General features: G+C 40.2%; 1 protein-coding gene across 1 annotated transcript in view; it reads right to left on the bottom strand.

Moving 5' to 3' along the window:
• Positions 1-5,779: 5,779 nt before the first annotated feature.
• The window catches only part of LOC120302934 (sodium/hydrogen exchanger 3-like), a 34,194-nt gene continuing 13,839 nt past the window's right edge, over positions 5,780-26,134 (bottom strand). The window contains exons 6-8 of the mRNA XM_039331964.1: positions 17,068-17,244; positions 8,622-8,679; positions 5,780-6,646 (exon numbers count right to left, since the gene is read on the bottom strand). Of these exons, the coding sequence (XP_039187898.1) occupies positions 6,399-6,646; positions 8,622-8,679; positions 17,068-17,244 (483 nt within the window). The 3' untranslated portion in view covers positions 5,780-6,398. The remainder of the gene's footprint in view (positions 6,647-8,621; positions 8,680-17,067; positions 17,245-26,134) is intronic.

Genomic DNA, 26,134 nt, shown 5'->3' with positions numbered 1-26,134 from the left:
ATGGTTTCAGTATAGACAATTATTGGAAAGATGGAAGATAGATTATAAGGTGGGCTTGCTTAGAGAGGATGAGAATTTGTTAAAACAAATTAGAGATCAAAGTCGAACCCACATTAAAAGAATTTATGGTGTCTTGGTGGAATTGGATTCAGAAGCAGAGCTAGTTAAAGATTGTATGGTTAAGTGGGCACAAAATTTTGATGAACCGATTTTATTAGATACATGGGAGATTATTTGGGTGAGGAATGTTAAATTCACGCAAGCCCAAAATTTACGGGAAAACTTTTATAAAATGTTTTATAGATGGAACCTTGATCCACAAAAAATGTCTCGTATGTATCCAAACCTGCAGCCTAAATGTTGGAGATGTGGTTGCTCGGATGCTACTTATTATCATATCTGGTGGTCATGTAAAAGTATTAAAGCTTTTTGGATTAAGATATGGTGGAATATTCAAAGAATTTTTAAAAGAAGGATAAAATTTACTCCACAATTGTTTTTGTTGGGTATTGTTTCTGATTGTGATGATAAAGAGATTATTTTAATGTTAAATTTAATTACTGCGGCTAGGTTGTTAATAGGGCAATATTGGAAGAAGGAATTTTTGCCTACTTTGCAAGAATGGTTTTTTAAAGTTTCTTACTTAGAGGAAATGGCAAAAATTTCGGCTTTCTTGAAAGATCAATCGCAAGAGAAGTATCTTTTGGTGTGGAAAAGATGGATAAATTTTATACAATATAAGTATGATATAAGAAAATATTATCTAGCTTTTGAATAATTTATATAAGTTTAAGATATTATTTAGAAGTGTAATTGTTATTATTCTTTAATTTTTTTAATTTTTTTTTATTTTCTCTTTTGTTTTTCCTCTTTTTGTTTTTTATATATAATGGAGTTAAAGTATTTTACAATTTGTTTATTGAGTGTAATTATATTTGCTTAAGGTTTATTTGGGTTTAAAACTTTTTTTCTTTTAAGATCTAGTTAAGCCTGTATTCAGCTCTGGGAAGAACGGGGGAGGGTTTTGGGGTGGGTAGAGAGGGATTGGGGAAGGGGTTTTTATTGTAAAATTTTAAAAATTTTAATAAAAAAAAAGAGGAATTGACAAGGGAATTGAAAATAACCAAACAAATTTTTTTCGAAACAGCTGTCCCTGAAGGGGCCCAGCAAAATCGATGTGAATTCTTGACCATGGTGTGTTTATATCCTCCCATCAGTGGACAAGGGCTTGCAGCATCTCCGGTTTGGATTGCTGGCATGTGCAGCAACCATGTACTTGGGCCTCGATGGCTTTATCTAGTCCTGGCCACCAAAGGTAGCTCCTTGCAAGTGCCTTCATCCGGACTATTCCCGGATGACCCTCGTGCAGAGACTCTAGGGCCCTGGGCCTTAAAGAGCTCAGGACTATGACCCTACTTCCCCAAAGGATGCACCCCTTATGAGCTGAAAGCTCATCTTTTTTCATGAAAAAACTCTGAAATTCTGGCCCTGGACATTTGTGTGTACCCAGTTTAGCACACGACTCAGCATTTTGTCAGCTGCTGTCTCAGCAGCTATGTCCCCAGAGTGAAGGGGAGATTCTGGCAAATCCTGGATAGCCAGGATGCATTCAGCCGGAGCTGGATCTGGCACCACATGTGGCAGGGGCAACCTGCTCAGGCCGTCTGCATGGCCCATTTCTTTGCTCAGTTTCTGTCAGAAAGATAGACCACCTCAGCATTTGAGAATACAGAATCTGAGGTGTCTGTTTGTTTATGGTGAACAACCCTAGGAGTGGCTTGTGGTCCATGAAGACTGAACTGGCGGCAATACAAGTAGTCATGGAACTTTTTAACTCCGGCCACAATGGCCAGCCTCCTTGTCAATTTGTGCATAGTTGCGCTCTGCGGATGATACGTGATGGGCTTCAACCTCCCATCAGCCATTAAGTGGCTTAACACAGCCCCAACCCCATACAGGGATGCATTACATGCAATGCAGACAGGCAGCTGCTCATTGAAATGAGTGAGAACTGAGTTCAACGACAGCAGTGATTTGACCGCTTGGAAGCTACTGTCGTGGACACTGGTTCACTGCCACTGAGCTTGTCTATCCAAGAGCCTGTGTAATGGCTCTGCCACTGCGGCCTTGTTTGGAAGGAAGATATAGTAAAAATTCAAAAGGCCTAGGAAAACCTGAAGCTCTCCCTTTGACTTCAGCCTTGGGGCCTGCTGGATTGCTTTTAATTTGGATTCTGGTAGATGAATGCCTTCGGCATTGATGCAGAAACCAAGGAACTCAGTTGACTCTACCCCAATCTTGCACTTTTCTTTTTTTAGTTTAAGTCCTGCATCGTGGAACCACTGAAGGGTGGCCTTAAGCCATTCAGCCAGAATCTCAACAGATTCCCCAGCAATGAGGACATCATTGAAGTAGGGGAAAACCCCTGGAATTCCCTTGAGCGTGCGCTCCATCACTCCCTGGAACAACCCTGGGGCTACCCCGAACTATAAGCACTTAACCTTAAAAGCCCCCCCTATGGGTAACAATGGTCTGGGCTATCGCCGTGATCTGTGCCAAATCTAATTTGGTGAACATGCGGCCTCCTTGCAATGATGCCAAAATATGGCTGACAACTGGCACAGGGTATACGTGCTGTTGAAGTGCCCTGTTGAGGGTGCACTTATAGTCAGCGCATATTTGCACACCCCATTGACCTTTAATGGCATTACTATGGGGGTCTCCCATACCCCACTGTCTACGGGCTGCAATACCCCTTGTTCCACTAGCTTATCCAGCTCTGCATCGATTTTGGGTTTTAATGCAAAAGGCACTCTATGAAGCTTGATCCATATTGGAATTACCATAGGATCAAGCTTGAGGGCAATTGGAGGACCCTTGTACTCCCCTAGACTAGAACTGAAAACATCTGCGAACTCTTGGTAGACTGCAGGCAGATCTGCCGCTTGTGTTCGGTGAATGCTGGTTACTTGAATGCCCAATGCATCAAACCAATCAAGCCATATGAGGCTCGTGCATTGGCTTCCACCACTATGACATCTAGTGGCCCCTGGAACCCCTTGATTTCCATCAGAAGTATGGCTTCGCCTTTGACCACCATTCAGGAGTTTTGGAAGTCTGTGAGTAGCAGATTAGATGGCTGAGCTTGGCCCATCTGTTGCTACGATGGCATAAGTGCCTGAGTGATCTTTGTGAAATGATTGACATGGCTGAGTCCGTGTTCAGTTCCATCTTGCATGGAACTCCCTGAAGCTTGACCTGTAGTCTAAGCTTCTGTTTTAGGGGGCGATGGGCACCAGTGCTGAATACGCTCCTTTGGCTGGAGTAGAACCCTACTCGGTGTTGACCCGGGCCCCCGGTATCTCTCCTGAATGTGTCTTCTTTCAGGCGGTCCCTCTGATGACCTCGGCAGACGACGGCGATGTGGCCTGCTTTGCCACAGCCCTGGCATGTTGCAGTTTGGAATCAGAAATCCATGCATTGATGGCGGCCTCCACAGCCCATGCATCTAAGGAATGGAACTGCCTTCTCAGTTGGCTGCGGTCCCTTCTCTGGGTGCTTTCGTAGCTGGTTGACTTCATAGTCTGAGTCGGTGTCTTCCATCCGCTCAGCATCCTCATGGTGGACGGCTTCAGTGCTTGGTGCACTTTTGGAGTGCCACAGTGCTTTAACGGCCCCTCTGGCGGCTTCATCCACCATGACCTCCTTCAAGGCCTCCTGTAGCGAGAGAGTCTCCTTAGCGAACAGTTTTTGTTGGAGCTCTCAATTCCGGAGTCCGCAGACTAAGCAGTCTCAGTCTGTCCTCCAAATCCGTGAAATTGCAGAGTTGGGACGCTTGACAAAGAGTGGCAATGAATTGTTGCAGACTCGCCAGGTTGTTGCTCCCGCTGCTCAAAAGCGTGTCTCCACACTATAACGGATAACTTGGGCTCGAAATGGTCTTGGAGCTTTTTTTTCAGGTCCGCGTAGGTGACCGACTCAAGCGGTACCGGGGCAATCAAGTTCTCTGTAATGTTGAAGATGGCGGGGCCACAGACGTAGAGGAGTATCATGGCCTTCAATCCATCTTCGGCGACCTGGTTGGCATGGAGGTAATTTTCGACATGGGAAATGTAGGACACCCATCTCTCCAGGTGTTATGTCAAATTCTTTGAGCTTCCCAACCTTCGCCATGGTGATTTGTTTCTTCGTTCAATGCCTTGCACTGCTGGTTTCTGTGTAGGCTCTAGGATGGATCTTTAGGGCATGGTGGTCTCCAGTGTGGCTTGCTGGCAGACCGAGGGGGGGGGGAAACATAGTTCCTGTCAGGCTCTGTGCTGAGCTCACTTCCTAGTGACTTCAAGCTCTCTCAATGAAGCAGCACATCCCACCTTCGTTGCCACTGTTATATCTTCGGTTCTTTAGACATTGAACGAGGCAGAGTGTTGAAACAGCAAACAAGTTTATTAACTCAGAACAGAAGCAGCCCTAAAGGCTGCTGCACAGTTTTTATACAGTTAGCTTCTAGGTGGCAACCAATAGGTGTAAAGCAGTGGTTCTCAACCTTCCTAATGCCACGACCCTTTAATACAGTTCCTCATGTTGTGGTGACCCCCATATCCCCCATCCAGCTGGCCGGGGGGGGGCAGGAAGGCCACTCTGCCGGCTCCGCCCAGCCTGGTTGGAGAAGCGCCATTCCTCTCCCTCTTTCTCTCTCTCTTTCCTCTTTCTCTTTCTCTCTCTTTCCTCCCTCTTTCTCTTTTCCTGTTTCTCGCTCTTTCCTCTCTTTCTTTTTCCTCTTTCTTTTTTTTCTCTTTTCCTGTTTCTCACTCTTTCCTCTCTCTCTCTTTCCTCTTTCTCTCTTTCTTTCTTTCCTCTCTTTCTCTTTCTCTTTTCCCTCTCTCTTCTCTCTTTCCTCCCTCTTTCTCTTGCTCTCTTTCCTCTCTCTTTTCCTGTTTCTCTCTTTCCTCTCTTTCTCTATTGGGATGAAGCCAAAGTCATTGGCCTTGCTGAAACTTGTCAGGCACAGTAGTTTATCAAAGCATGGCATTTAGACTTCGAACCAGCCTATGAATCAACAAGGAAATGGACCATCTGGACCACCAATTGATCACAGAACCAACCACCAACTCACCAGTTGAATTCCACACCTCATAGCAACCAGTCAGAAGTCCCAAAATTACAAGGCAAGAATCAGACTTGTGATTCAACCAGCATTGTGATTCAATCAATCACAAAACCAACTGACCACCCAGGACCTATATAAATGAATCCAAATCTCCTGCTGAAGATGTTACCTAGTTTGGTAACTAAACATCCAGGAGCTAAACACCAAGCTTAGAGAATGGACCTCTATGAAACACTATAACCTGAGCTAAGAATATTCTCAAGAATCTCTTTATTCTTTAATGATATCTATTAGCCACTTAATAACAATATGAAGAAATCTCAGGTGTAAAATCCACTGACAAAACACTTTAAGGCACATCATTATAAATATTTTTCAGATTTCAATGTACAATTGATATATTGTACATTAAAATCTATTTTAATAACAATTTTGCATTTTCTACAGATAATAAAGCAATATTAAATATATTATATTCTAGCATTCACTATGTTTTCATAAAAAAATATTCACTTTTGCATTTGTATTTTACAATATGTAGCTTTTATCAAGAGAATATACTGTATGTGTGTTAAGAAAAGATGAAATATCCATGGATACAAGTAATGAAAGCACTATGCAAAACCAGAATCAAGTTCATTAATACTTAAGTAATAAGAACTGCACATAGGCCAATTTGTGTGCATATTTATTACTTGACAGGTATATTGTATAAGTGAATACAAAATCAGAAAAAGTTTAAAACAATTTAGCTTACTGTGTCATAAATATAATATTTTCCAAAGGAAAATACATAGAACTAGCTGCAAATTAATTTATATCTTCCTGATTGAAATATAAAGCATATAATTATGAAAGCTAACAAGGAATAACTATGGTCATTCATTCAATTTCTATAGCCACCTAGCTCAACCAAATTACTAACCAATGAGGTCACATGACATTGAGCTTTACAACAATGTTGCTTAATGACAGAAATTCTATCCCAATTACTGTTGTAACCCCAGGACTAACAGTAATAATGCCCCTGAAGACTCAGTTCTGCCCACATTTCATGTCGTTTACTTCATTCTGTAGCTCTCAAGCGAATAACTTGTATTCCTAATCAAAAAACTTAACATGTCCTACTTTAGTATAGAATATATTTAATTGATTTTAAAGCAGAATTTTCAAGCCCAGAAAAAAATAAAGAAAAAGGACACCAAAGATACGCTGAACAAGAAAAATGGCTATTTGCTAGATCACAGAAGATTTGAGTGACTGAAAAGTAAGAACTTTAGGTATGCTTAATTTACAAGTGAGTTGATTCTGGGAGAAAAATCCTAGGTTGTTCTTCAGCACCATCTATTTGCAAAAAAGAATCTGTGGATCTGTTGCTAAATCGAATGGGAGCAAGTCTTTGAAAGCTGTTTGGAGAATAAGGTATTTGTACTCTGGCTCTTTGGGAAGGTACCACCATCTCATCACTGGATTGCCAAGGTGTAAACTTCATGATGGCATTTTGCTCAATATCAGCTGAAAATACTGGATTATCAATTCCTATAAAAAGTCCACCAAAGGCAAAATCAATAATTAAGTAAACAGGAACATGATAACTTTCATACTGTATTAGACTGTTTGCAAAATTGGAAATAAACAGGAACTTGGTTGAAATAGCAATTAAAAAAACTAAAATTATTTTAACAAAGCAAATCTTTGGCAAAAAGTTGTTTCTCTGCTGCCTGGACTATAGGACAACACAGTGGTTGAAAATGAGCAATAGAACAGTTTAGTTCTGAATGTCATCTATGGCAAGGGTCCCCAACCTCCAGTCCGGGGACCGGCATCGGGCCGCAGCATGCCAGTAACCAGTCCACACAAACAAGCAAAGCCCCATCTACAGGATGCAGGCAGCACACAAAACCATGCACTCTCCAGTCCGTGGAAAAACCTTTCTCTATGGAACTGATCCCTGGTGCCCAAAAGGTTGGGCACCTCTGATCTATGGGATTTAAATAATCTTTTCTTTTCCTTGTTTGTCCCAAAAAGGAAACTTCATCCTCTAGAAAGTGCATAAATAAAATACATTTTATTGTGTGATATGTATTTGTGACATTTTAACACTATGGTTTAAATAATAGCAATTTCCTTATAGTGCTGACAAATGGTACATATATCTTCTGTTCTACATTTCTGGAAATTGAATTTTTCCTTGTATATATCTATGTTAAAAAGCCAACAAGCACAATGCTTTTATATTACTATGGTATATATTAATTCCTATACCATTTGTATCTGTGAAATTATCTTTGTTGACATAATCCAAGAAGTTTACTGCTCCACTTATCTGTGGATAGCCATAATCATTTTCCTCTGGCTCAGAAAACTCATTTTCTAGAATAAAATAATATTTATTTATATAACTGACTGAGATATTTAGGTTCTGAGACACTTTACTACTTGTAAAAGTAAATTGATATATTATTAAAAAACAGTGTCGAATGTAACATATATTCAAACTTATAACAATTTCACACAATGTAAAATACAATTTCAATTCTGATTTCTGTACAAATAATACACATAATTACACTTCCTCAACCTGTAAATATTTTAATTGATTTCTGGTTTATTGTTAGCTTTTATCCTATTTAAAACTTCTAAGATATTTATATATATATATAGATCAGCACAAATTTATGGATAAAATGAGCAGCATTATCCCTGCATTCAAGTCAGTATTCTTGTGACTGCCTAGACAAGCCCTGCAATCTTCTTGATAAGATTTTTTTAGAAGAAGTTTGCCATTGCCTCCATCCTAGGGCTAAAAAAGAGGGACTGGCCCAAAGTCGACTTCTTGTTTAAGGCAAGACTAGAACTTATGGTCTTTGGGTTTCTAGGCTGATATATTAACCACCACACCAACTTGCTCCTGGATTAAATTACAGATGCCTTATAAAATGAGCCTGTGTACTGAAATAATCACTGAAAGACTTTTTCTGTGCCAGAATAATTTGACAAAAGGTTGAATAGGGCTACAAAAATACAGTAGCTCTTTTAGTCAATTTTCATTTTTAAAAGTAAAAAATTTATTCCAAAGAATACTGTTGCTGGTGGAGATAAAAGTGTGGTTCTTTTTTGGTCTTCAGGTAGGGTATTCTAGAATTTTCATGAAAAATAGGTTTGCCAGGCTTAGCTGTTATTTTATTATTATTCATTAAAGTTATCAATGCATTTTTAAATTTTAAATTTAAAAAATTCCCAAAGTTTGAAGCTGAAAGTCAAAATGATCTTGGAAGATTTTATGGCCATCCGCTCCATAGACATTCAATCAGGAAAAACCACGATAAATACAATAAATTTGGAAAATATTTATTCAGTGCGATATTAGCTAGCAACAGAAATAGAAAATATTTATTTTCATATTTGTACTCTGCTGAAATACAGAGATTCTTGGCAGCTAGTTATGTCACTCAATATTTACTCAATACTTTTAAAAAGGACATTTAACTTTTTTTTAAAAAAGTGCATTTACCTTTGTCTTTTAAAATAGATGCAGATAGGTTTCCATCTGGTATGACATTACTATTTTTCTGAAAAAACAAGAAACGACCATACAAATATATATTCCATTTTTACAGCATATATACAATTTAATATAAGTGCTATCTTTTTGCATACCCAACATGTGATACAAAGTTTATATTTTATTTTATAATTAAAAGTATTTAATTAATAAAATATATTGCCTATTATATACACATTTCCAATTAATTTTAACTTTACATAAACCAATTTATAAAACTAAATTTTCTTCAATATTCTTCTAAAACAATAGGATTTTACAAAGGATTACAGTTATTGTTGTCCTATAAACTATATAGATTCAGGTGACTGATCTTAAGATAGTAGCGTAACAATAATAAACACAGGAGACATAGTCATCTTAGGGCCCACAGACCTTCCCTTTGTCACTCTTTTCTGCCCTACACTTCAACAAATCTGAGGAGGGGTATCTTTTCGAGCAAGCTAGAACTCCCCCCCCCAAATGATTAGTTGGTAACACTGTCTGTATCTCTTTGTTTAGTTATTGTCCAGATTTCTACAGCTCCAACAGCGCCATAGTGAACAAGTGTTATGAAAAAAAAACGAGAAGAGTTATTGCCATTGTTGCTGGTATCTCAGCTGTTTCTTCCAAGTCAAGTGTCATTTTAATATCAGCTGTTAATAGAGATTCTGAAGACCCTGGAAACTTCCTGCTATCTGTTTATTTCTACTTTTGCCTTCCCATTCAAGTGAAAACAAAAAGAGAATAGATATTCAAATTGCAAAATTCAGTATTAAATTAAATATTCAATATGCAAAGAGATATTCAGGCTACAAAAACACAGCCACTGGATGGCAATAAAAAGATGCAGTGCAGATATGCCTAAGAGGGGCAGGTGAGTGGAACAGTCTTTTAGGAGAGGGGGAATGAATGCCGGATACCACCCTGCAGAAGGGGAATACTTTTGATAATTGAAGTGAAAGCTTGCCTTTCTTCACCTTTTGATACTCTTCTTCTTGTGCCATATCCGTTATTGGACTTTGGCGATCATGTTGGTGTTTGAAATTGATTGACTGACCTTTCCCCCCTCAAAAAAACCTTAATTTTGTTTCCTTGCACATGACAGCAATGGCGGATTGCGAAGGAGAAATGGCACGAGGCTGGGAGTCAGGTAAGGAAAGAAAGGCAATTTCTGGGGGGAGCAAGGGTTTCTTTCCTTACCTGCCCCACTTGTTCTGAGGCCGCTTTCTGCTCAGACGCGTTGCTATTGCCAATGGCCGACCGCCCACTTCAGCACCTTCCCTCCTCGAGCCTCTGCACTCCACCTGCTGCTTTGGTCGGCTTGCCAGCCCCCACCTTAATGCCCTGCCCACCGCCGCCCAGCACGGCCACCCCGGGGCTGCAGGGGCTGGCCTGGCATGGGAAGGGCATGCACCCCATCATCTTGCTGCATACAGGGTAAGGTTGCCGTGCCTGCCCCCACCCAGATGCCCTTCCCTCCCCCAAGTGGTTTTTTTTTACTAAACTGCCTTTAAGGTTGAGATCTCGCGAGAAGTTAGAAAATCTAATGGAACTTTTTTTTTAACCTATAGTCCCACAAACACACGGCAAAGGCTGAGAAGCGAATAGAGAAATGGAATGCAGCTGAAAGGCAGGTTAGTAAAAAAAAACGCTTGGTGGAGGTAGGTGCATGGGTATTGATGAAAGTTGCTCATGAATAGGACTGAAGGCCTAGGACTAGGGCAACAGTGCGCGTACCCACAGAGAGGGCTCTATGTACTGCTTGTGGCACGTGTGCCATAGTTCACCATCACGGTTCTAGTGCAATAGCCTGCACAAGAAGGAACCCCTATACCATTCTGGACAAATGGTTGTCCAATCTCTTCTTTAAAACCTTCAACAATGGAGAACCCACAGCTTCTGAACACAAGCCATTCCACTGGTTAATTGTTCTAACTGTCAGGAAATTTCTTTTTAGTTTTAAATTGTTTCTCTCATTGATTAGTTTCCATAAATTGCTTGTTGTCCTGCCTTTTGGTGCATTTGGTAAATAGGTTAATCCCTTCCTCTTTCTGACAGCCCCTCAAATATTGGAACACTGCTATCATGTCACCCTGGTCTTCTTTTTACTGGACTAAACATAGCCAGTGCCTGCAACCATTCTTCATATGTTTTAGCTTCTGCCCCCCTAATCATCTTTGCTGCGCTTCTTTGCACTTTTTCCAGAGTCTCTTTTTTATATTGTGGAAACTAAAATGTGATGCAATATTTGAAGTGTGGTCTTACCAAGGCATTACAAAATGGTACTAACACTTCATGTGATCTTGATTCTATCCTTCATTAATGCAGCCTAGGATTGCATTGGCTTTTTTGGCAGCCACAACTTCAAGATCCCTTGATTATCTGTTCTAGGATCTTCCCAGGTATTGATTTCAGGCTGTTTGTCTGTTCTTTTCTGGTCCTTTGGTAGTTCCTTGATGGCCCAGGATCTTTGAAAGATATGGTTCAATGGTTCTGAGATCATGTCTGCCAGCTCCTTCAGAAATCTGGGATGTAATCTATCAGGTCCTGGTGATCTGACTTTGTCTAGAGCAGTGGTTCTCAAACTGTGGGTCGGGACCCCATTTGGGGTCGAATGACCATTTCACGGGGGTCGCCAAACAACACAGTCCGCCATTTTTCCCCCTTTTCCTTAGCTGTGCTACTCCCTTTTATTCTATTGGCTTTTGAAAGCCAATAGAATAGACTCTCTTGAATAGAGTCTAATTCTATTGGCTTTCAAAAGCCAATAGGAATTGTCCAGGCTGTCTCTGCCTTGCTGAGCCCGCCAAAAGTCCCATTCTGCAAACGGTGCTGCACCAGTTGAGTAGTCCTAGACTTACGACCGGTTGAGTAGTCCTCAACTTACGACTGGTTGGGGGTCACAGCATTAAAAAGGTTGAGAACCACTGGTCTAGAGTGGATAGGTGTTTTCTTACCATTTTCTTGCATATTTTAATTTGAATTCCTAGTCTGTCTTTTACAGTTCTGTTTTTGATAGGTTGGGCTATTTTTTCTTTTTGCATAAAGACAGATACAAAAAATGAAATTAAACAGTTCTGCTTTCTCCTTATTGCTTGTCACTTCCTTGCCAATTAGTGGACCAATTGTTTCCTTGACTTTTCTTGTTTTTTTACATGTTGAAAGAAAGAAATGTCAAAATTATTGTTGACATTTGTTGCAAGTCTTAGTTCATTCTGAGCCTTAGCTTTCGTGACTTCATCTTTGCAGATTTGGGTTATATGCTGGTATTCTGCTTTAGTTATGTATTCCTCTTTCCATTTTCTATATTTATACTTTTTGTCTTTCAGTTTATCAGAGACTTCTTTGTGGTTTCTTCTTGAATTTCTTATTTTTTTTCTTTTTCAGCAGTATTGTGGTGGGCTGGACTTTTATAATCACATTTTTCAAAGATTCCCAAGCTTCTTCAGTTGTTTGCCCCTTTAAGATTTTCGTCCATGGAATCCTTTCCAAATTCTCTCTAAGTTTGTTGGAATCAGTTCTTTTAAAGTTTAAAACACTAGTTTGATTTTGTTCTATTGCTTGTGTCTGCATTACATTACATTACATTACATTACATTACATTATATTACATTACATATGACATGGTTGCTTTCCTCCAAAATTCCTGCAACTTCAACCCTCTCTATCATTTCATCTCTGCTAGTAAGAATTAAATCCAGTATAGCTGACTTTCTAGTTCTCTCTTGTACCTTTTGGATGACAAAGTTATCAGCTAGATTCATAAGGAACCTGTTCGATCTTCTACTTGATGCAGAGTTTGTTTCCCAGTTGATATCAGGGTAATTAAAGTCCCCCATTACTGTTGTGGTGTGTTGTTAACTGACTAGCAGAAAGTTCATCTATTTCTTCTGTTTGGCTCTCAACTGTATCTTTGCTTTTTGCTTCAGGGAGACAACATATCTCCCTATATTGATTGTCTCATTGACAGACTGCTGTTTCCCTTCTCCTGAAAAGTGAATTTCCTATCACCAACACTTGCCTTTTTTTTCCTGGCGAAGTCTGGGCTACTTTTCTTCCTGTCAGAGGAACAAATGTTGATATTCATTCTCCAGGTGTCTGCATGTCATAGGGGAAGATATGAAATCGATAGCTCAACTCCACGGGCTCCACTGTACTGGGCTGCACTAGATAGCAGGGACAATGCTCTTGGTTGTTTTATTCTTCTATAAGTGACATGCTGCCATCAATCTGACTCTAAGGTTCATGTACAGGTTTATTTGTTCCTTATTGTATTCAATTTGGATACAGTCTTCTTTCTTCAGTTGGAGGTTTTTATTGTGTAGGTTGAGCCTCAAAGAGGCTAGAGTTGCCTCTAGACCTTTCTTCAAGTAATTTATAGTTTATATTTGGTACATGTGTAATTTCAGTCTACTATGGGCATGAGTACATACAGCACATGGAACATATTTTGCAAATCACAATAGTAAAAGTCTCTTTTTCCATGACATTGTTTCTTTCCATGACTAGTCCATTTAAAAATTTAAAATTTGAAAAGTTTTCACAAAGTTCAAAAATGTAAAAGATTTTTCCCAAAATTTTCAAAAATTTTAAATCAAAAATTTAAAAATTGTAAACCATTTCAAAATTTCAATTTTAAAAAAAATAAATTTAAAAATGTAAATGGATTTTTTCAAAAAATTTAAAAATTCTAGAAATTCATTTAAAATATAATTTTTCATTTACAAAATTTCCAAGAATTTAGAAGATTTTTTTTAAAAAAATAAACTAAAGTTTTATACTCTTAAATGTTAGTCTTTTAGAATAACAGAATAACAGAGTTGGAAGGAAATTTGAAAGACTTCTAGTCCAATCCCCTGCTCATGTAGGAAACCCTATATCTGTGGCGGCAAACCTATGGCACACGTGCCACAGGCGGCACGAAGAGCTGTCCCGTTGACTGTGCCATTGCCACAGACAAAGGGACGCAGAGCCGGACTGCTCCCCTCTCCCTCTCCATGCATGCAGAGTCTGGGAAAGCTGCAAGAGCTGGGTGGGGAGAGGCTACAAAAGGAGCATGTTTTGGTGGGAACAGCATTTGGTGCAGAGAGGAAGTGAGCATGAGCGACCAGTGGTGAGTTTCAGTGGCTGCTGCTCTGAGCCCCTCAATCGGCTGGCCACGCAGGGGAGGAGGAAGCAAGGGGCCAGCGGGTATCTGGAGCACCTCGTCTGGACCTCCTGCCCACTCTCCCACTGGCCAGAAACCCCCTGGATCTCCCCCAACCCTGCCCAGCCCCCACAAGCAACCCTCCCCATGAGCAATATTGAGATGGCCATGCCCACCCTGGCCACGCCCACCCAATGGGCCATGCCGGCACTTGGCGATAAATAAGTGGGTTTTGGGTTGTAGTTTCAGCATCCAGTCTCTAAAAGGTTCACTATCACTGCCCTATACAATTTCGGACAAGTGACTATTTGTCTCTTCTTAAAAGCCTTCCAAGGTGGAGCAGCCACAACTTCTGAAGACAAGCAGTTCCACTGCTTGTTATCACTGTCAGGAAATTTATCCTTAGTTCAAGGAGGTCTTAGTTCTCCTTATGGTCCCTCTGTGGCTAATGTGGGGGTTGCCCTTTAGATTCAGTTTGTAACCCACAGAAGTATTAAAAAATAATAGGTGAATAAAAGATGAAAGGAAAAAATAATATTTCCGCTGACAGGAAAAAAAAATGAAATACCAGCTTGTAGTTAGTGTAAAAGAAGAGGTTCTTTCCTTGAAAAATCTTGTAGTCTTTATAGTTTGTAATCCACAGATAAAAGTAGAGTAATAATTGCAGATGAATAGAATCTACAATGTCTTATTGAAATTTATGTCAGTTTTACAATCCTCCTAAATTAGTTTACAATCCTCATAAGTTTGTAGTCTTGCTTTGTGATTAGAGTAAACAATCTTAGTTTCTAACAGCCAGAGAATCTAGAATGTAAGCAAAGACTTATAGTGTAAATACAGTCTTGATTAAATGATTGTTCAGTTTTCTTAGGATCATTCAATGTACATATACATATATGTTCAATATATATAAAATTTCATATTCAGTTCATTCAGGATTATTTCTTCTTCTTCTTGTGCCATATCCATTATCGGACGTTGGCGATCATGTTGGCGATCCTGTTTTTATCAGCAGCCGCATGAAAAAGTGCTGCTGAGTTTTGTCCAAACCAGTCCCTTAGATTTTAAAGCCATGATGTTCTTCTTCTGCCTGGACCTCGTTTGCCTTCAATCTTTCCCTGGAGGATTAAATGGAGCATGCCATATTTTTCTGGGTGTCGCATCACATGTCTGAAATATTCTAATTTTCATTTTTTAATTGTTTTGATGATTTCCCTTGGTTTTCCCAGGTGGCTTATCACCTCATTTCTGATCTTGTCAACCCAGCTTATACGTAACAGCTGCCTGTAAATCCACATTTCAAATGCTTCTAATCTCTTCAGCTGGCCTTCTGTCAGAGACCAACTCTCTACTCCATAGAGAAGGATAGAAAAAATATAGCATCTGACAAGCCTGATTTTCAGTTTTAGGCTTATGTCGTGGCTGCAGAAGAACTTTTTCATTTTGAAGAATGCTGTTCAAGCTTTTTCTATCCTTGTCTTTACTTCAACGGTCATGTCCCAGTTTTCATGTAAATTGGAACTGAGGTGTGTGATCCTTTCAACTTTTTCTAGTGGTATTCCTTCTGAATTTATTGGTGGTAAATTAACGGGTTGTTTGCTGATGACCATGATCTTGGTTTTTGAGGTGTTAAACTTCAAGCCGTGTTTTTCAGATATTTCTGAGACTCTGTTGATGAGGAGCTGAAGATCTTCATGCTTACTGGCAAGCAGAACTGTATCGTCAGCATATCTTAAGTTGTTGATACAAACACCGTTTAGTTTGATGCCAGCATCGATGTTCTCCAGTGCCTCGTGGAAGATTGACTCAGAGTAGATATTAAACAACAATGGAGACAGAATACATCCCTGTCTGACCCTCTTCTTATTTCTGCATCAGCTGAGTATTTTTGGCCTAGTCTCACATTTGCTACCTGATGCCAATACAGATTCTTTATTATTTGGATGTTTTTGTCATCTAGTCCCCCTTGTTTCAGGATTTCTAATAGTTTGCTGTGTCTTATTTTATCAAAAGCTTTTTTGAAATCAATGAAGCACATGTAAACCCTGTGATTGACATCTCTACAACGCTGTACAAGAACCTGGATGCTGAACAGCGCATCTCGTGTACCAAGATTGTTTCTGAAACCAAATTGTGTGTTACCTAGACGCTCTTCAATTTTGTTGCATATTCTTGTGTGAATATTATTTAGTTCATATAAAATATAAAGTACAATTCATAGATTATAATTCTTATAAATCCTTATAAATATGCAGCACTTGTGGTTGGAGAAAAAAAATGTTTGCAAATTGACTTGCACCTAATTCATTTTGCAATTATATCTTTCAAAGTGTGCACAGTTAATGGCAAAAAGAAGTACGCAGTTAATACTGAAAAATAAAAAAACAGTATAGTTTATGGAGAGAAGAGATAACGCCATTACTCAGCTGAACTGACCAGAGTAAACTTTACATCCAAATAAAACATTGTTTTCCACAAAGTCTTCTCTCCAAGTCCAGTCTTTTCTCTATTCACTTATTTTCTTGTGAGTGCAATTCTATGTATCCACAAGAAGGGGTGGGGTTTTTTTTTGGTGGCCTTTGAAGAAATTATTTCTGGTCATTGGTGAGAAGAGAGATTGTCACACTCTGTTCCCCATTCCCTGCCATAAATTAAATTCCATCCTATTCATTTCAGCTCTAGCTCATTTATGTCTTTTGGTGAATAATGAATTGACTAGTAATGGATTAAATAGAGCAGAAAAGTATAATGCATGCAAATTATTATTTAATAAAGAAACAAGAAAAATAAAGACATAACATATTAGATGAATACAAATAGACTACCATATCGTAAATGTTTCCACCTAATTCAAAAAGTATGGTAAACAAATAGGATTAACTAGATATCATGAAGAAGGAAAGCAAGTATGACATAATAGGGATTACTGAAACATGGTATATATCTGGTGGATGGATACACCTTGTTTCAGGGGGACAGGCAGGAAGAGAGAGGTAGTGTAGTGCTGTACATCAGAAATGAACTTGCTTGTAGAGAGGTCCACTGGCCTGGTGGTAACAATGCATCTGTGTTTAAAGATTGACAGGAATCCATTACAGACTGCCAAACCAAATCTTATGATGAAGATTAAAACAGATAAATCTCAAAAATATGGTGATGGTGAAAGCAGGACATATAGTAAGCATGCTAAACAAATAAAGTTGATGCCATTGGTCTATTGGTCTATTTTTAGGTTTTGCTTAGGTAATCTCAAATGTTCGGTCTTACCCCTTTTTCACCACGGTGTTTCTTGGGAATTTTGTTTAGTTTCCTATGATGATTCAAATATAGTTTTGTGCTCTTGAAAGATTCAAGTCTTTTCCTCATAGTTCTGTGAAAAATTTCTTTATTTTGCTTCTCATCTTCATTCAGAGTTATTTCATGACGGCTGTACAGAAGTTTTTGCTATAACAAAGGGAAAAAGAAGATGGCAAAATATATATCCATATTAAATAAATATATCTAGCTACATTTTTTATATTGTCCCATTTATAATTGCTTTGTTCCCATCAACCAGACGTGAAAATGTAAAAATCATGATAGTTAATACATGCTTAGTACATGTTGCTTCATAAACAAACAAAAAGAAATATAACTCAAACATCATATCTGGAAAATCCGACTATTTATGTATTTGATTTATATCTATCTGCTCTGATGAGAGCTCAAAGCAAAATCTAAAATCTAAAACAATAATGCATACTAAAATCATTTCTAAACACTGAGAAAGTGGGAGCCAAATACAACTCAAGGGAGTAGTATGGTCAAAGCCTGTTGTAAGGACCCACCCCACTTTGCATCTTAAGAAGACAGAACTCTTGGAATAATTCTTCCAACAGGAATCCTTTATTAAGAGAAAATGGTTGCAGGCATGCTAGACAGGACTTGGGGTTCAAGCTCTCCCATTCAAGGTTTTAAGGGGTTCCCCAGTAGTCCCACCCAATCAACCCCCCTTCCAGTGATAGTTTCAAGTATCACAATTCCACCCCCTTTCTTCTTTCTTCCGTCTGGATGGAGACTTCAGATAACTACATGAAAGGCAAATACCCTTCTTTGTTACAATAAACACACATTCAGCATTCAGCTCTTTGAAGTGTACTGAAGGAAGTGAGGGCCATAAAGCCCCTTTGTTCTCCCCCTTCTCTCCCTCTGATGGCAGAATCCAGAGAAGGCAGAATTGGGAGTTTCTATATTTGATAATTAAAGATGAAATATAATTGGATTCTGACATCCGGCCCCTCTTAAAAATAAGAGAGATCCACCTGCAAGAAAACAAAACAGGTATAAAAGTTAGTTAGGCTTGTTGGGATACTCTGTGTGAAACTTCTTCAATAGCTTCGGGGCTCTGACATGACGTTTATGGACCCACTCGTTTTGTGAGGCAGGGAGGTGTTTCCAGGCAACTAGGTACTGGGTTGCTCCATGATATCTCCTAGAGTCAAGGATTTCCTTTATTTCGAAGTGTTGTTCACCCTCCACCATGATTGGAGGTGGTGGGGGGGGATTTTTGGCCGTAGAGGTGACTGATGCTCTCTTTTCAGCAAGCTGCAATGAAAAATTGGGTGTATTTGCCTGAGATTTTTTGGTCATTCTAATTCTACTGTTACTGGGTTTATGATTCTTTTAATTGGAAAAGGCCCTATACATTTTGGTCCAAGTTTTTTACAGGGCTGTAGGGACTTTAGGTATTTTGTAGATAAGTACACCATTTCTCCTATAATGAATGGTGTAGGCTCAACCCTTTTTTTTATCGGCTTGTGCTTTGTATGCCTGCCTAGCTTCATCTAGTGCTTTTCTAACTATTGGCCAGGTGTCTTATAATTGTTCCATCCATTCTTTCCGTGATGGGATTGTTGGTTTGTTTGGGGTTAATTCTGGCATGGGGTTGAAACTTTGACCGCTGGCTATTTGAAAAGGAGTGTAGCCTGTGCTGGAGTGGACTGCATTATTGTAGGCAACTTCTGCAAAAGGGAGTAAGTCCGTCCAATCACTCTGTTGGAAATTTAAAAAACATCTCAAATATTGCTCAAGTACCGACTGGCACCGTTCCGCTTGTCCATCCCCTTGAGGGTGGTGGCTAGATGTCAATCCCTGAGTGGTCCCTAAGAGGGATAAAAATTCCTTCCAAAATGCAGACGTAAATTGCACTCCCCTATCAGAGATGATGCGTTGGGGTGCCCCGTGCAATCTGTAAATGTGCTGGATGAAAAGTTTTGCTAAGGCCTTTGCAGTGGGAATTTTTTGGCAAGGGATAAAGTGCACCTGTTTGGAAAATAGGTCCGTGACTGTCCAGATAACAGTATTCCCATTGCTTTCTGGCAATTCCACTATAAAATCCATGGCTATTTCCCTCCAGGGGGCTGAGGGACTTGCCACTGGTTGTAATAGCCCTGGCGATTTCCCTTGCAACCTCTTTGCTGATGCACAGGTTGGGCAGCTGGCAACATAACTTTCTATGTCCTTTTTTATTGATGGCCACCAAAATTGCCGTTTAATTAAGTGTAAAGTTTTTACAAATCCAAAATGCCCTGCTGATTTTGTGTCATGGCAAAGGTGCATGAAAGTTAGTCTTTGAGTTGTTGGTATATATAACTTTTCCCCTACCCAAGGCAATCCGTCTCTCATTGTGCACACATTTTTGTTTTTCTGGAACCATTCATCTGTTTCCAAACTTTTTCTGAATTCAATTCCAGTTTGGCTGTCCAGTTGTGGTTTTATTTTGGCTTGGGTTCTTGTGGTTACTGGCGCTGCCAGTTGTGACTCTGCCATTATTGGTCTAGAGTCTATGGTTCGTGCGCTGTTATATTGGGGCATGCGAGATAGTGCATCTGCCAGGAAGTTCTTTCTTCCTGGTAAATGTTTGAGCTTAAATTGGAATTGGTGAAAATGCTGGGACCAGCGGGCTTGTTTGGGATTGAGTTTCCTGGAAGTTTTCAGGGCTTCTAAATTTTTGTGATCAGTCCACACCTGGAAGGGGATTTTGTTGCCTTCCAGGAACTGTCGCCACGTGAGTAATGCCCAACGTATCCCATAAGCCTCCTTCTCCCATACGGGCCAGCGCTGTTCTGTTTCCGTGAGTTTCTTGGATGTATATGCACAGGGTTGCAATACTGCATCATCATTTTCTTGTAATAGCACAGCCCCCACTGCCACATCACTTGCATCTGCCTGTATTATGAAGGGCTTGTCCATGTCTGGGTGCCTTAGTACTGGTTCGGCAGAAAAAAGTCTCTTTAGTCTCTCAAACGCTGCTTGGCACTCCATTGTCCATGTTAGTGGCTGGCTAGGTTTTACTGAGGATGTTCCCTTCGTTTTTAGTAAGTTAGTGAGGGGCAAGGCTATCTGTGCAAATGAGGGGATGAATTGGCGGTAAAAATTTGCAAAGCCCAGGAAACTTTGTAGTTGCTTTCTTGTGCGGGGTGGTGCCCAATTTAGTACTGCTTTGACCTTCTCCGGGTCCATTTCAATGCCCTGTGGGGATATGCGATAGCCTAGGTAGTCTATCCTTTCCTGGTGGAATTCGCATTTTGAGAGTTTGGCATATAGGTGAGCGGCTCGCAGCTTCTTTAAAACCGCTCTGACAAGTTTGACGTGTTCTTCTTTTGTTTCAGTAAAGATAAGAATGTCGTCCAAGTAAACAAGGACCCCCTTAAATAGGTGCTCCCTTAGAACGTCATTGATTAATTGCATAAAGACTGCAGGGCCCCCTTGTAATCCAAATGGCAAGACTTTGAATTGATAGCACCCCATGGGGCAGTTAAATGCAGTCTTCCATTCGTCCCCTTCCTTGATTCTCACGCGATAGTAAGCTTCCCTTAGGTCTAGTTTAGAAAAAATTTTCCCTTTCGATAGGTGTGACAGCATGTCTTTCATGAGGGGCAGCGGGTATAGGTTGCTTTCACTGATTGTATTCAGGGCCCTATAATCCACGCATAAACGTAAAGAGCCATCCTTCTTCTCTCTAAAAAGGACCGGGGCAGCCACTTTAGGCTTGGCTGGCTCAATGAAACCTCTCTCCAGGTTTTTTTTTATAAATCTTTCCATTTCCTCCTTCTCCTTTGGGCTCATGGAGTATAATCTGGGCTTCGGGAGTTTTGCCCCAGGCTTGAATTCAATGGTACAGTCTGTGGGTCGGTGGGGGGGAAGCTCATTCGCCCTCTCCTCACTGAAGACTTCAGCAAGGTCCCTATATTCCTCTGGTATTTCTGTTAATCTTTTTTCCTCTCCTATGGATGCTTTTTCTATTCTTGATTCTGGTAGCCTCCCTTGGGGTTTTAAGTCCATAGGGTCCCCCTTCGGGAATTTGATTTCTGTCGTCCTCCAATTTACCCAGGGGTTCCATTTTTTCAACCATTCCATCCTTAGAATCATTGGGCATTCCATACCTGGGGTCACCACAAATGTTAAGTCCTCTTCATGGTTGCCCAGGGAGAGGTGTATTGGCAGAGTGGCTAGGGTAGCTGGCACCCCCCCTGCTATGGATCCATCTAGCTGGCCAAATGAGATTGGTTGTTCCAGTCTCCTGGATGGGATGCCCAGATTCCCCACTAGTGTTGGGCTAATGAGGCAGCGGGTGCAGCCAGAGTCTATTAAGGCTTTCACCTTCACAGCTTCGGGCATGGGGGGGATTAATATAGTCACTGTTTTGAAGATGGGTGTGATGCATCCACTTACCAGGGGTTCGCCCTCCGAGCTGTCATCTGAGGCATCCACCGTCCCTGTGGTGTAGGCTGGAGTTCTTTCCCCTTGGTGAGCAGAGGTGGGGGTTTCTGCAATTTCCATCATTCTCATGGCTGTTTCTTTTGGCTTAGCTGAATACTCTCTGGGTTTGTTGATTGGGGATCTGTCTGGGTTGTGCTGGGGGGCCTTTGAGCGGCATTCTACAGCTCGATGCCCTTCTCTTCCGCACTTGAAACACCCCATTTGCTTCTTGGCTGTATCCGATGATTTCACCGGTTGGTGTGTCAGCTCAGGGGGGGCGGCTCCATTGTTTTCTTCGGCGGTGCCTCTTCAATATGTCGATCTCTGCTTCCTCTGCCAAGACGTACCATTCCTCAAGTCGGTGTGGGTCCCCTCGGGGCAGGCAAGCATCATATAGATCATAGTTTAGTCCGTCTTTGAAATGGCCAAGGAGGATGTCTTCTGGCCAATTCAGTTTGCTGGCAATGGCCCGGAATTCTTGTGTATATTCGGCCACTGGGCGTTTGCCTTGCCTCATCGTTGTTATCTTTCACGGGCTTTGCGATCAGCCAGGGGGTCTTCAAATCGTCTTCTCAAAGAGGACATGAAACGGTTGAAGTTACTGAGTTCTGGGGCATTGGAGTCATGCAAGTTCACTACCCAATCCGCAGCTGGTCCATCCAGGGCAGATTGCACGATCCGGATGCGGGCTTTGTCGCTGGGAATGTCCTGCCCATATTCCTCCATGTAGCTGAGTACTTGGGTTAGGAAAAACCCCAAGCGTGTTGGCTCCCCTTTGAATTTCACCTCCAACGGTGGACGTCTGGGAATGGATCGGTGCCTCCGTTGTGGGTGGTAGTGTCTTCCGTCCAGATTGCCATCTGTGGTCCGGTAGGGGGTGGGGGCTCCTGGATCAGTAGATGTCCCTGGGGTTGCAGGTTCCACGTCCCCCTCGGTGTCTCTCCCTTTGTGGCTCCAGGAACTGGGGCGGCCATAGGGCTCAGTATTCTCCTCTCCTAGGGAGCTGAGAGTTCTCTTCATCAGGTCAATAGCTTTCTCTAGGATCCAGTCTGAGTACGGTACCCAGCTTCCTCCCTCTTCACTTGCGTGCAGGGATTTCTCCATCTCCTGCTTCCATTCTGGTTGCTTGGTCCCCCGTCTCAGGGTCACCTTTCTTGATTCCTTTCTCCACTCACTTTTCTTTCCAACGTTTATCGACCAGCGAGGCTTGTGGTCCTGTGTCTCCACCACTTCTTCTCCCGAGGAATCTGACCTCTCAGATCCCAACATCTGGCAAGGTTCCAACTGGGTCAGCGGCTCTCTTTCCAGGGAGTTTTCCCCCTCTCTTTCTCCATTGTCTGACATGGTAAATTTTTTGCAAAATCCCCCGGCAAGGGTCTCCCTTCCAGGTGGATTAATTTTGCAAGTCCTGTCTAATGTAAGGACCCACCCCACTTTGCATCTTAAGAAGACAGAACTCTTGGAATAATTCTTCCAACAGGAATCCTTTATTAAGAGAAAATGGTTGCAGGCATGCTAGACAGGACTTGGGGTTCAAGCTCTCCCATTCAAGGTTTTAAGGGGTTCCCCAGTAGTCCCACCCAATCAACCCCCCTTCCAGTGATAGTTTCAAGTATCACAATTCCACCCCCTTTCTTCTTTCTTCCGTCTGGATGGAGACTTCAGATAACTACATGAAAGGCAAATACCCTTCTTTGTTACAATAAACACACATTCAGCATTCAGCTCTTTGAAGTGTACTGAAGGAAGTGAGGGCCATAAAGCCCCTTTGTTCTCCCCCTTCTCTCCCTCTGATGGCAGAATCCAGAGAAGGCAGAATTGGGAGTTTCTATATTTGATAATTAAAGATGAAATATAATTGGATTCTGACATCTGTGAACAATAGAAGAAAAGGACTTCTCCTGTATTTGAGAAAAATGAGCATTTAACCAATGATGTGCTAGAAGTTTCCAGAACAGCTTGTGAGAGCTGATTATTAAATTTTCTGAAATATTGTGAGCTGGTTGATAGCAGAAATGGACCTTGATGACTACTATGCCAATCAGCTGTTCTGTGGCTAGTACTGAGGCATGGTGATGGCAGTGGAGCCAGCAGAGCAGAGCAGAGCAAAGCCACTTCTTAAATGTTTAGTAGCACATCACTGCCTTTGACACAGGACACAGATGTCCCTTATAGTTTAATTACCAGATAGATTTTGGAACAAAAACTTGTCCAAGCTTATTAAGCTTTAAAGATCACTCCCAACATTTTAGATTGTGCATGGCAAGCAACTAGTAACCACTGTAGCTCTTTCAATAGAGGCATCAAATCATACCTGCATTCTTTTTTATATAACATTTTATTAATTTTCCAGTTTTACATTTAAGTATTTAAAAAGAAACATGGTGATTGGGTTAATCAATAGTTCAATAACAAAATCTTTAGTGCAAATCTCAGGTTACAACATCAGATATTTCTTCTCTTTTTCCCTTAACACTTACTGTCTTCTATTCAAGCTAGTACAATTCTAGTTATATCAACTCAATAAAAACATCATTATTACATTTATCAATATATTTTTAGCTTATACTATCTTAATTACGTTCAATCTACATAAACAATCCATATCCTGTTATTAATTTTTGCCCAATTTTTAGTTTCTCATCAATATTCCAATTTAACCTTTGATATTTATAATTTTCAGGTTTTGGGTAACCAAGATTTCCCTTGTCTCAATTCATAACAAAATATAATATCCAAAATACACATTTTATTTATTTGAATATAGTCTTGTTCTATTTCCTAAAAGTAGTCTATTTCCCACCATTTTAAATAATCTATTTAATAATACAATATCCTCTTTAATAAATCAAAACCATTATGTATATTACCTGGGTTAATCAATAAATCAAACATATTCATGATAATTCATTTTCTTTTTCTTTTTAGGTCTAATTTTTAAATATTAAACAAATAAAATCCTTATTTATTTATTTATTTATTTATTTATTTATGAGACTTATATACCGCTTTAAGTGCAAGCACTCTCTAAGCGGTGTACACCAGTAAGCAATGTATATATATATATTTACATTGCCCCCAACAATCTGGGTCCTCATTTTACCTACCTCGGAAGGATGGAAGGCTGAGTCAACCTTGAGCCGGTGAGATTTGAACCGCTGACCTGCTGAACACAGTCAGCTAAAGTGGCCTGCAGTACTGCACTCTAACTGCTGTGCCACCTCGGCTCATTTTCAATTAATTTGCAAGTATTTTAAATCTAATAACCAAAATTCCCCTTATCTCAACATCTCCCTTTAACCCTCTAATTAATAATATGAAATCTCCTCTAGTAATTCAAAATTCCAATTTTCTTCAATCTTATTCTGGCTTTCTTCCTTTGCCAACTAGGCTTCCACATCCGTGCTTTTAGATCATCAAGTAGATCTCCCTCTATTATTGTATATATTATTTGAAATGAAGGAGATCATTTAATTGCCAATTTTCTGGAAGGACTACCCATTTGTATTCATTAAATTGTCTCCCTGTTAGTTCTGATATATTTGTCTTCCATTCAATCTGTTCTTCTTTTTCAAATTTCTTCTGATTTATATAGAAAATCATTTCCATTTTCAGTGTTGTCACTTCTTTTTCTGGATTTTCCATCAGCTGTATTTGTTGGTCAATTGAGTCCTCTGTCTTAGTTTTTGATTGTCCCACTTCTTCTGTTATCTTCTGCATTGTTGGTTCTTTGGTTGTAGTCAAAGTTTGTTTATCTAAGCTGGCGTCTTCATCTTTTATGTTAGATCTCATTCTATCACAAGCTAAGAGAATGGTTTCATGTATTGCTTTCAACATGGAAAGAATCTTTTCCTAGTCTTGGTAGAAATGTTTCTGATTGGATTGAAATTGGAGGTTCTGCCTATAGTTTGCAATTCGAGCTTCATATCTACTGATTTTCCTGGCTATAGCTGTTATTTGTTGCTTTATTATTTCCAGTGCTTCCTTGATCTTCCTTGTTTATAAGTGGTATTTCTTGATTAGGTATTCTTTGGTCTTCTTGTTCTTCATCTTCTTTTCTTTCATCTGTTCTAGCTTGCTTGCATGTGATCTTAACTTGCTGATCTTATTTTCTAGTCTAACCTTCCATTTTTGTGGTGCACTGTTTGTTTGTTTTCCTTCTTTGTTGATTTTGCATCCCAGCTATTCAGTTATAACTGCAGCTGTGCTGTACATTAGTTGGTTTGTTTCTTGCAGTGAATTGGTACTTATACTTGATATTGCAGTATTTGCATCTTTTAATGCTTGTGCTAGCTGTTTCTTTGGAACAAGCTTCAATGCAGGTAGCCTTATTCTGTTGTTTTTGTGCGGTTCTAGATGCTCAGTTATTCTTTGTTTCAATTCTTTTATTTCTTTAGTTAGAGGATTTTGTTCTTCCTGAGGTAGAGGTGCCTGGTTTCCAAATGAGAACAGTTGTATATCTTTGCTAGATTCCTTCACTGCCAACTCCCCCTGGTTTGCCTCTACATTCTGAATTACTTCTGGTAAGGCGTTGATTTCTTTGCCCTGGGTAAATCTTTGCAGTTCATCCAATTCTGTTTCTGTGAATACTTTA

This window comes from Crotalus tigris, unplaced genomic scaffold, assembly GCF_016545835.1.
Source record: "Crotalus tigris isolate CLP2741 ecotype Arizona unplaced genomic scaffold, ASM1654583v1 scf7180000017623.1712378, whole genome shotgun sequence".
In the NCBI taxonomy this organism is placed as follows: Eukaryota; Metazoa; Chordata; class Lepidosauria; order Squamata; family Viperidae; genus Crotalus; species Crotalus tigris.
This window is presented reverse-complemented; position numbering and strand designations above follow the sequence as displayed.